Source organism: Ranitomeya imitator, chromosome 4 (genome assembly GCF_032444005.1).
Source record: "Ranitomeya imitator isolate aRanImi1 chromosome 4, aRanImi1.pri, whole genome shotgun sequence".
Classification (NCBI taxonomy): Eukaryota; Metazoa; Chordata; class Amphibia; order Anura; family Dendrobatidae; genus Ranitomeya; species Ranitomeya imitator.
Window position 1 is genome coordinate 666,266,823 of NC_091285.1, and position 12,182 is coordinate 666,279,004.

At 45.3% G+C, this 12,182-nt stretch overlaps 1 protein-coding gene across 1 annotated transcript in view; it reads left to right on the forward strand.

Annotated features, from left to right (window-relative positions):
* Nucleotides 1-2,522: 2,522 nt before the first annotated feature.
* TSPAN16 (tetraspanin 16) overlaps nt 2,523-12,182 on the forward strand; it is a 53,054-nt gene continuing 43,394 nt past the window's right edge. Inside the window, exons 1-3 of the mRNA XM_069767160.1 lie at nt 2,523-2,673; nt 9,198-9,262; nt 9,404-9,610. Of these exons, the coding sequence (XP_069623261.1) occupies nt 9,206-9,262; nt 9,404-9,610 (264 nt within the window). The 5' untranslated portion in view covers nt 2,523-2,673; nt 9,198-9,205. The remainder of the gene's footprint in view (nt 2,674-9,197; nt 9,263-9,403; nt 9,611-12,182) is intronic.

Sequence of the window (12,182 nt, forward strand, 5' to 3'; positions counted from 1 at the left end):
CTTATACAGCGATAATGGTCCGAGTGCCCCCTTATACAGCGATAATGGTCCGAGTGCCCCCTTATACAGCGATAATGGTCCGAGTGCCCCCTTATACAGCGATAATGGCCCGAGTGCCCCCTTATACAGCGATAATAGTCCGAGTGCCCCCTTATACAGCGATAATGACCCGAGTGCCCACTTATAGAGTGATAATGGCCCGAGTGCCCACTTATAGAGTGATAATGGCCCGAGTGCCCACTTATAGAGTGATAATGGCCCGAGTGCCCCCTTATAGAGTGATAATGGCTCGAGTGCCCCCTTATAGAGTGATAATGGCTCGAGTGCCCCCTTATACAGAGATAATGGCCCGAGTGCCCCCTTATACAGAGATAATGGCCCGAGTGCCCCCTTATACAGAGATAATGGCCCGAGTGCCCCCTTATACAGAGATAATGGCCCGAGTGCCCCCTTATACTGCGATAATGGCCCGAGTGCCCCTTTATACAGCGATAATGGCCCGAGTGCCCCTTTATACAGCGATAATGGCCCGAGTGCCCCCTTATACTGCGATAATGGCCCGAGTGCCCCCTTATACAGCGATAATGGCCCGAGTGCCCCCTTATACAGCGATAATGGACCGAGTGCCCCTTTATACAGCGATAATGGCCCGAGTGCCCCTTTATACAGCGATAATGGCCCGAGTGCCCCCTTATACTGCGATAATGGCCCGAGTGCCCCCTTATACAGCGATAATGGCCCGAGTGCCCCCTTATACAGCGATAATGGCCCGAGTGCCCCCTTATACAGCGATAATGGCCCGAGTGCCCCCTTATACAGCGATAATGGCCCGAGTGCCCCCTTATACAGCGATAATGGACCGAGTGCCCCCTTATAGAGTGATAATGGCCCGAGTGCCCCTTTATACAGCGATAATGGTCCGAGTGCCCCCTTATACAGCGATAATGGTCCGAGTGCCCCCTTATACAGCGATAATGGCCCGAGTGCCCCCTTATACAGCGATAATAGTCCGAGTGCCCCCTTATACAGCGATAATGACCCGAGTGCCCACTTATAGAGTGATAATGGCCCGAGTGCCCACTTATAGAGTGATAATGGCCCGAGTGCCCACTTATAGAGTGATAATGGCCCGAGTGCCCCCTTATAGAGTGATAATGGCTCGAGTGCCCCCTTATAGAGTGATAATGGCTCGAGTGCCCCCTTATACAGAGATAATGGCCCGAGTGCCCCCTTATACAGAGATAATGGCCCGAGTGCCCCCTTATACAGAGATAATGGCCCGAGTGCCCCCTTATACAGAGATAATGGCCCGAGTGCCCCCTTATACTGCGATAATGGCCCGAGTGCCCCTTTATACAGCGATAATGGCCCGAGTGCCCCTTTATACAGCGATAATGGCCCGAGTGCCCCCTTATACAGCGATAATGGCCCGAGTGCCCCCTTATACAGAGATAATGGCCCGAGTGCCCCCTTATACAGAGATAATGGCCCGAGTGCCCCCTTATACAGAGATAATGGCCCGAGTGCCCCCTTATACAGAGATAATGGCCCGAGTGCCCCCTTATACTGCGATAATGGCCCGAGTGCCCCCTTATACAGCGATAATGGCCCGAGTGCCCCCTTATACAGCGATAATGGCCCGAGTGCCCCCTTATACAGCGATAATGGCCCGAGTGCCCCCTTATACAGCGATAATGGCCCGAGTGCCCCCTTATACAGCGATAATGGCCCGAGTGCCCCCTTATACAGCGATAATGGACCGAGTGCCCCCTTATACAGAGATAATGGCCCGAGTGCCCCTTTATACAGCGATAATGGTCCGAGTGCCCCTTTATACAGCGATAATGGTCCGAGTGCCCCCTTATAGAGCGATAATGGCCCGAGTGCCCCCTTATACAGAGATAATGGCCCGAGTGCCCCTTTATACAGCGATAATGGTCCGAGTGCCCCTTTATACAGCGATAATGGCCCGAGTGCCCCTTTATACAGCGATAATGGTCCGAGTGCCCCTTTATACAGCGATAATGGTCCGAGTGCCCCTTTATACAGTGATAATGGCCCGAGTGCCCCCTTATACTGCGATAATGGCCCGAGTGCCCCCTTATACAGCGATAATGGCCCGAGTGCCCCCTTATACAGCGATAATGGCCCGAGTGCCCCCTTATACAGCGATAATGGACCGAGTGCCCCCTTATAGAGTGATAATGGGCAGCAAGAGAACCATCCGATGCCGCGCTCTTCTAGTCACCTGATCCCTTCAGCCAATCACAGGAGTCGGCAGTCCTTTGACTTATAAACGGAGCAGACAGAGCTAGGGCAAGCCATGCAGAGCGGCATGGTCTGGATCCGCGGGGGTGGCGAGTACGCCACTTTTTTTTTTTTTTTTCAGCACACCCATGCCTTCCATTTTATTTTTCATATGTTGGACAACCCCCTTGAAATAGAAATCATGTTAGAAAAACGCATGTAGCAGCCCCCCACACGTGGCCCCCAGAATATAATGGGTTACTCTCCTCCTGTAGGCAGAGCGTGCCAGGATCACAGGCAGCGCCCGCCGTGTCCCTCCCAGGTGAGCAGCTCAGGTGTGCAGCCTCCGAGAGGAATCAGAGCAAGTCACCGTCACCTGACAGCAGCAGGCAGCGAGCAGGGCACCGAAAACAGAGATCCCACCAGGTAAGTGCCCATTCACACCGGTCCTGATAACCAGTGCGGGTTTCCTCTGCCTGCTGCCATACAAAGTAATATTATAAATAATGCCACCCCACTAGCGTGGCAGGTTGCGTCCTCTGCCCTCCTCCAAGGGTGGCATTACCCTCTGTTGCTCCCTAGAGATATGAAGCACATAGAAAAATAGGGATAGATCTGCCCTCTTTTTATGGACCCCTCCATTGCACCCATGTCGGTGCCATTAGAGGGGATTTTCAGATGGAGGGAAATGAGTTTGGATGGTTAAAAAGAGGAAAAATACAGAATATATGGAGTTAAGTGAGAGGAGAACGTTTCTGAGGGGAGTATGGCGGGAAATGAGTGGGATGGTTATATGGAATAAAATGAGTAGGAATGGGGAGAGAGATGTATGACACATATGGCATGTAATGATTACAGATGGGTGGAGGGGAGTATTTTGAGTATTTTGCGCCCTCTAATCTAAGTCCCCCTCCATCAGTCCAGTATTGATCCCCTTATCTCCCAAGTGTATATCTTGTATTTTAAGAAAATACCGATGTAATTATAGTTTCCCCCTTTTGACTTTCTGGTTTTATTCTATAATATAACATTTTAAAAGTAAGTTATGCATTTTATATACTGTATTTTATTTTGTTGTTGCATTTTTATGTAACGATTTTATTAAACGAGATAATCCGTAACTGTATCTGTTAACGTGTGGGGGAGGTTGGCGAGAGTATATAGTGTGTGTAGTGAAATGAGTGGGAGAGGTTAGAGAAGAGGTTAAAGACAAGAATATACAGTGTGTATAGTGAAATGAATAGGGGGGTTAGAAATAGTGTGTGTATAGTGAAATTAGTGGACATGGCTACAGAGAGGAGAACATAGTATATAGGTGGAATTAAATGATTGAGTCGTTAAGACGAGTATATAGTGAAACTAGATTGTGGCCCGATTCTAACGCATCGGGTATTCTAGAATATGCATGTCCCCGTAGTATATGGACAATGATGATTCCAGAATTCGCGGCACACTGTGCCCGTCGCTGATTGGTCGAGGCAACCATTATGACATCTACGTCGATACTGTGCCCGTCGCTGAATCAGAAACGTGAAATGTCTACGTCCTTTATGACATCATCGTCGCTGTGCCCGTTGCTGATTGGTCGAGGCCGCCAGGCCGGGATTTCCAGGACAGACAGAAAGACAGACAGACAGACAGACGGAAAAACCCTTAGACAATTATATATATATAGATGTGTGGGAGAGGTTAGAGAGAAGAGTATATAGTGAAATGAATGGGAGAGGTTAGAGAGAAGAGTATATAGTGAAATGAGTGGGAGAGGTTAGAGAGAAGGGCATATAGTGAAATGAGTGGGAGAGGTTAGAGCGAAGAGTTTATAATGAAATGAGTGGGAGAGGTTAGAGAGAAGGGTATACAGTGACCTGTTTGGGAGAGGTTAGAGAGAAGGGTATATAGTGAAATGTGTGGGAGAGGTTAGAGAGAAAAGTATATAGTGAAATGAGTGGACATAGTTGGAGAGGAGAACATAATATATGTTATATAGTAAAATGTGTGGGAGAGGTTGGAGAGAAGAGTAGTGAAATGAGTGGGAGAGGTTAGAGAGAAGGGTATACAGTGAAATGTGTGGGAGAGGTTAGAGAGAAGGGTATAGAGTGAAATGTGTGGGAGAGGTTAGAGAGAAGAGTATATAGTGAAATGAGTGGGAGAGGTTAGAGAGAAGAGTAGTGAAATGAGTGGGAGAGGTTAGAGAGAAGAGTATATAGTGAAATGAGTGGGAGAGGTTAGAGAGAAGAGTAGTGGAATGAGTGGGAGAGGTTAGAGAGAAGAGTATATAGTGAAATGAGTGGGAGAGGTTAGAGAGAAGAGTAGTGAAATGAGTGGGAGAGGTTAGAGAGAAGAGTATATAGTGAAATGAGTGGGAGAGGTTAGAGAGAAGAGTAGTGAAATGAGTGGGAGAGGTTAGAGAGAAGAGTATATAGTGAAATGAGTGGGAGAGGTTAGAGAGAAGAGTAGTGAAATGAGTGGGAGAGGTTAGAGAGAAGAGTATATAGTGAAATGAGTGGGAGAGGTTAGAGAGAAGAGTAGTGAAATGTGTGGGAGAGGTTAGAGAGAAGGGTATACAGTGAAATGTGTGGGAGAGGTTAGAGAGAAGGGTATATAGTGAAATGTGTGGGAGAGGTTAGAGAGAAGAGTAGTGAAATGAGTGGGAGAGGTTAGAGAGAAGAGTATATAGTGAAATGAGTGGGAGAGGTTAGAGAGAAGAGTAGTGAAATGAGTGGGAGAGGTTAGAGAGAAGAGTATATAGTGAAATGAGTGGGAGAGGTTAGAGAGAAGAGTAGTGAAATGAGTGGGGGAGGTTAGAGAGAAGAGTATATAGTGAAATGAGTGGGAGAGGTTAGAGAGAAGAGTAGTGAAATGAGTGGGAGAGGTTAGAGAGAAGAGTATATAGTGAAATGAGTGGGAGAGGTTAGAGAGAAGAGTAGTGAAATGTGTGGGAGAGGTTAGAGAGAAGGGTATACAGTGAAATGTGTGGGAGAGGTTAGAGAGAAGGGTATATAGTGAAATGTGTGGGAGAGGTTAGAGAGAAGAGTATATAGTGAAATGAGTGGGAGAGGTTAGAGAGAAGGGTATATAGTGAAATGAGTGGGAGAGGTTACAGAGAAGGATATATAGTGAAATGTGTGGGAGAGGTTAGAGAGATGAGTACACACATATAGAGTGAAATGAATGGGGAGGTTACAGAAAAGAATGTACATTATATAATAGATATATAGTGTGTATATAGTGAAATGAGTGGACATGGATACAGAGAGGAGAACGTAGTGTACACATGGAGTAAAACGAGTGGGGGAGGTTAGGGAGAAGAGTATACATTAATATACTAATTGTATTCGTATAATGAAGATGACAAAATCCCGGTATATTCCAATAAGTATTTACACAAAAACTGGAAAATCCAGAAGCGCGTTGTAATATCACACATCCGCTCAGCATATAAATACAGCGCTCTCTTCTGCCAGGACTCCGAACACAGAGCCCTCTGTATCTGCAATAAAAGCCGCATTTTGGGCTCGATCACTCGCCATTTTGCATATCTATGTCGTAATTTGCCTTTTAGAAAAGTGTCAAGTGCAAAAATTTTCATATCCTTCATCTTTTAAGCAAACAAAGCAGAAACCTTTTCAATGTGCCCTTTCCAACACCTTGTGACGAGTACGCAGACTGCGGCAGGTGGCACGGCGCGGTGGCCCAGGCATCGCTGAGGTCACACATTCACCAGGCTCCTCTATGGGTTACACATTCAGAATCTAGGCTATCAATGATTTAGTGGCACCTGTCAATCATAAACTGCAAGTTAACAAGTTTTACTTGACTTTGGTCAGATTCAGCCTAACATGGTGCACGCAGTCACAGCGCCTGGGAATGGCGGAGCTACGGTGCCCACATAACGAGCCACGGTGACTAGGAACGAGCCGTGGTGCCCCAATGGCCACCACATTAACTTCTATCCCCAGACAATAAGCTTCTAGTTACACCTGAGCTATGTACCCAGTAGACACAACAGCACCTCCAGCAACAGCCGCAGTATCTCCAGTAACACCTACAATGGCCCCATTACAAGCCGTGCCTCCAGTAACAATTATAGTGCCTCATTAAGAGCCACAATACCCAGGTAACAGCCACAGTACCCTAGGAACACCCACAATGGCCCCATTACAAGCCGTGCCGCCAGTAACAATTATAGTGCCTCATTAAGAGCCACGGTACCAAGTAACAGCCACAGTACCCTAGGAACACCCAAAATGTCCTCAGTGTATATATACAACAGTGTCTCCAGTAACAACAACAGTACCTCATTAAGAGCCACAGTACCAAGTAACAGCCACAGTACCCCAGTAACACCCAAAATGTCCTCAGTGTATACAACAGTGTCTCCAGTAACAAGGACAGTACGTCATTAAGAGCTAGAGTACCAAAGTAATAGCCACAGTACCCCAGTAATACCCACAATGGCCCCAGTACAAGCAACAGTGCCTCCGGTAACAATGACAGTACCTCATTAAGAGCCATAGTACCCAAGTAACAGCCACAGTGGCCCCATTACAAGCCGTGCCTCTTGTAACAATGATAGTACCTCATTAAGAGCTACAGTACCCCAGTAATACCCACAGTGCCTCCAGTATCAATGATTGTAGTTTAGCTCTTGATGAGGTACTAAGGTAACTAGAACAGTATCCCAGTAACGCCCACAATAGCCCCAGTGTATTTAACAGTGCCTCCAGTAACAATCACAGTACCTCATTAAGTACTCATTAAGTGCTTATAGCATCAATGATGGTCGTTTAGCTCTTAATGAAGTACTCTGGTAACGGCTACAGTGCCCTAGTACAAGCAACAGTGCCTCTAGTTACAATGATAGTACCTCATAAAGAGCTAGAAAACCACGGTAACAGCTACAGTGCCCCAGTAACACCCACAACGACCCCAGTATATACAACAGTGCCTCTAGTAACAGCCACAATATCTCATTAATAGCCACAGTACCCCAGTAACGCCTAAATTACCGCCAGTACACGCAACAATGCCTGGAATAATAACCATAGTACTTCGGTACCACCCACAACTCACAGTACCACGGCCACTGTACATGCAACATTTCCTCCAGTAAAAGCCACAGTACCTCATTAAGAGTCACATTACTCGAGTAACAATCACAATGGCCCCAGTACACACAACAGTGCCTCCAGTAACGATGACGGCACCTCACTAAGAGCCATAGTACCCCAGTAACACCCACAACGGCTCCAGTATATACAACAGTACCTCATTAAGAGCCATAGTACCCCAGTAACACCCACAACGGCTCCAGTATATACAACAGTACCTCATTAAGAGCCATAGTACCCCAGTAACACCCACAACGGCTCCAGTATATACAACAGTACCTCATTAAGAGCCATAGTACCCCAGTAACACCCACAACGGCTCCAGTATATACAACAGTACCTCATTAAGAGACATAGTACCCCAGTAACACCCACAACGGCTCCAGTATATACAACAGTACCTCATTAAGAGACATAGTACCCCAGTAACACCCACAATGGCTCCAGTGCACACAACAGTGCCTCCAATAACAATGACAGCACCTCACTAAGAGCCATAGTACCCCAGTAACACCCACAAGGGCTCCAGTATATACAACAGTACCTCATTAAGAGACATAGTACCCCAGTAACACCTACAATGGCTCCAGTGCACACAACAGTGCCTCCAATAACAATGACAGCACCTCACTAAGAGCCATAGTACCCCAGTAACACCCACAAGGGCTCCAGTATATACAACAGTACCTCATTAAGAGCCACAGTACCCCAGTAACACCCACAACGGCTCCAGTAAATACAACAGTACCTCATTAAGAGCCATAGTACCCCAGTAACACCCACAACGGCTCCAGTATATACAACAGTACCTCATTAAGAGACATAGTACCCCAGTAACACCCACAACGGCTCCAGTATATACAACAGTACCTCATTAAGAGACATAGTACCCCAGTAACACCCACAACGGCTCCAGTATATACAACAGTACCTCATTAAGAGCCATAGTACCCCAGTAACACCCACAACGGCTCCAGTATATACAACAGTACCTCATTAAGAGCCATAGTACCCCAGTAACACCCACAACGGCTCCAGTATATACAACAGTACCTCATTAAGAGCCATAGTACCCCAGTAACACCCACAACGGCTCCAGTATATACAACAGTACCTCATTAAGAGACAGAGTACTCAAGTAACAGCCACAATGGCCCCAGTACACACAACAGTGCCTCCAGTATCACCTACCACAGTACCTCATTTTGCGCCACAGAACCCCTGTAAAACGCAAAATGCCCCCAGTGCACCCAACAGCGCCTCCCGTAACACCCACAGTCCCTTCTCGCTGACACTATGCCGCCTTCTCCCTCTATAATGGGGCACACCGTGGAGCAGGGGTATATATCAGCGTGCCATATATACCACTTCAGCTCAGTGACCTTCATATTCTCTGGCCCGGAGAAGGTTTTCACTTTTGGCCGCGTTTTGTGTTTTTTGGCTTCGTGTTTATACAATGATAGTTTCCTTGGAAGCAATAAGCTGCTCCCTGCAGAGGAGGGAGTATACCGAGCTATTGTGTGTAGTGTAAGCCAGGCGCCATGACAGGGACACCATGACCTCACGGAAAAAGGGCGCCACCCATGTCTACAGGCAGTGCCTGGTATTGCACTTCAAGTGAAGAGGGCTGAGCTGCAGTACCACACACTGGCCATGGACATGAGTGGCGCTGTTTCTAAAGAAAAAGCAGATTGGAAATGACTTCTGGTTAACCCCAAAACCATTCAGGTCCATGTCACACTCACAAGAATCCAGGAAGCTGAGATATGAGGAGCAATAATTACACAATAGATCCATCTGTAATCAACTGTTTTGTGTGTTGTTGTTTTTTTCATTTAGAACCCAAAATGAGCTGCTTTTCGTTCCTAAAAACTATGATGTTTGTATTCAACGGCATCATCTTCGTAAGTATCATATTTTACATGGTTCCCCCAATATGGCTGACGACTCTTCTGCACATTCAAACAACCTGATCCAGACATCTGTGGGGTATTAGCTCCAAGAAATCACAAAATATTGTATAAATGTATTTTATCTGCCTACAGCTGGGGGGCACCGCTGTGCTGGGTATAGGAATCTGGGTGAAGGTGGACGGAGGGTCCTTCCTCAGGATCCTGGGCTCAGCCGCACCTCAACTAATGCAGGTGGTAAATGTCGGTTATCTGTGTATGGCCGTGGGAGGATTCCTGATACTCATGGGGTTCCTGGGCTGCTGCGGAGCTGTGAAAGAAAGCAGGTGTATGCTAATGCTGGTAAGTAAAAAACTACTGCTATATCTCCCCCTATTACCCCATATATCCCCCTATATCTCCTCCTACTACTCCATATATCCTCCTATATCTCCTCCTATTACTCCATATATCCTCTTATATCTCCTCCTATTACTCCATATATCCTCCCTATATCTCCTCCTATTACTCCATATATCCTCCTATATCTCCTCCTATTACTCCATATATCCTCCTATATCTCCTCCTATTACTCCATATATCTCCCTATATCTCCTCCTATTACTCCATATATCCTCTTATATCTCCTCCTATTACTCCATATATCCTCCCTATATCTCCTCCTATTACTCCATATATCCTCCTATATCTCCTCCTATTACTCCATATATCCTCCTATATCTCCTCCTATTACTCCATATATCCTCCCTATATCTCCTCCTATTACTCCATATATCCTCCTATATCTCCTCCTATTACTCCATATATCCCCCTATATCTCCTCCTATTACTCCATATATCCCCCTATATCTCCTCCTATTACTCCATATATCCTCCTATATCTCCTCCTATTACTCCATATATCCTCCTATATCTCCTCCTATTACTCCATATATCCTCCCTATATCTCCTCCTATTACTCCATATATCCTCCTATATCTCCTCCTATTACTCCATATATCCTCCTATATCTCCTCCTATTACTCCATATATCCTCCCTATATCTCCTCCTATTACTCCATATATCCTCCTATATCTCCCCCTATTACTCCATATATCCCCCTATATCTCCTCCTATTACTCCATATATCCCCCTATATCTCCTCCTATTACTCCATATATCCTCCTATATCTCCTCCTATTACTCCATATATCCTCCTATATCTCCTCCTATTACTCCATATATCCTCCTATATCTCCTCCTATTACTCCATATATCCTCCTATATCTCCTCCTATTACTCCATATATCCTCCTATATCTCCTCCTATTACTCCATATATCCTCCTATATCTCCTCCTATTACCCCATATAGCCTCCTATATCTCCTCCTATTACTCCATATATCCCCCTATATCTCCTCCTATTACTCCATATATCCCCCTATATCTCCTCCTATTACTCCATATATCCTCCCTATATCTCCTCCTATTACTCCATATATCCTCCTATATCCCCTCCTATTACTCCATATATCCCCCTATATCTCCTCCTATTACTCCATATATCCTCCTATATCTCCTCCTATTACTCCATATATCCTCCCTATATCTCCTCCTATTACCCCATATATCCCCCTATATCTCCTCCTATTACTCCATATATCCTCCCTATATCTCCCCCTATTACCCCATATATCCCCCTATATCTCCTCCTATTACTCCATATATCCTCCCTATATCTCCCCCTATTACCCCATATATCCCCCTATATCTCCTCCTATTACTCCATATATCCTCCCTATATCTCCTCCTATTACTCCATATATCCTCCCTATATCTCCCCCTATTACCCCATATATCCCCCTATATCTCCTCCTATTACTCCATATATCCTCCCTATATCTCCCCCTATTACCCCATATATCCCCCTATATCTCCTCCTATTACTCCATATATCCTCCCTATATCTCCTCCTATTACTCCATATATCCTCCCTATATCTCCCCCTATTACCCCATATATCCCCCTATATCTCCTCCTATTACTCCATATATCCTCCCTATATCTCCCCCTATTACCCCATATATCCCCCTATATCTCCTCCTATTACTCCATATATCCTCCCTATATCTCCTCCTCCTATTACTCCATATATCCTCCCTATATCTCCCCCTATTACCCCATATATCCCCCCTATATCTCCTCCTATTACTCCATATATCCTCCCTATATCTCCTCCTATTACTCCATATATCCTCCTATATCTCCTCCTATTACTCCACATATCCTCCCTATATCTCCTCCTATTACTCCATATATCCTCCTATATCTCCTCCTATTACTCCATATATCCTCCTATATCTCCCCCTATTACCCCATATATCCCCCTATATCTCCTCCTATTACTCCATATATCCTCCTATATCTCCTCCTATTACTCCATATATCCCCCTATATCTCCTCCTAATACTCCATATATCCCCCTATATCTCCCCCTATTACTCCATATATCCTCCTATATCTCCTCCTATTACTCCATATATCCTCCTATATCTCCTCCTATTACTCCATATATCCCCTATATTTCCTCCTATTACTCCATATATCCTCATATATCTCCTCCTATTACTCCATATACAGTTAGGTCCATATATATTTGGACAGAGACAAAATTTTTCTAATTTTGGTTTTAGACATTACCACAATGAATTTTAAACAAAACCATTCAGATGCAGTTGAAGTTCAGACTTTCAGCTTTCATTTGAGGGTATCCACATTAAAATTGGATGAAGGGTTTAGGAGTTTCAGCTCCTTAACATGTGCCACCCTGTTTTTAAAGGGATCAAAAGTAATTGGACAGATTCAATAATTTTAAATAAAATGTTCATTTTTAGTACTTGGTTGAAAACCCTTTGTGGGCAATGACTGCCTGAA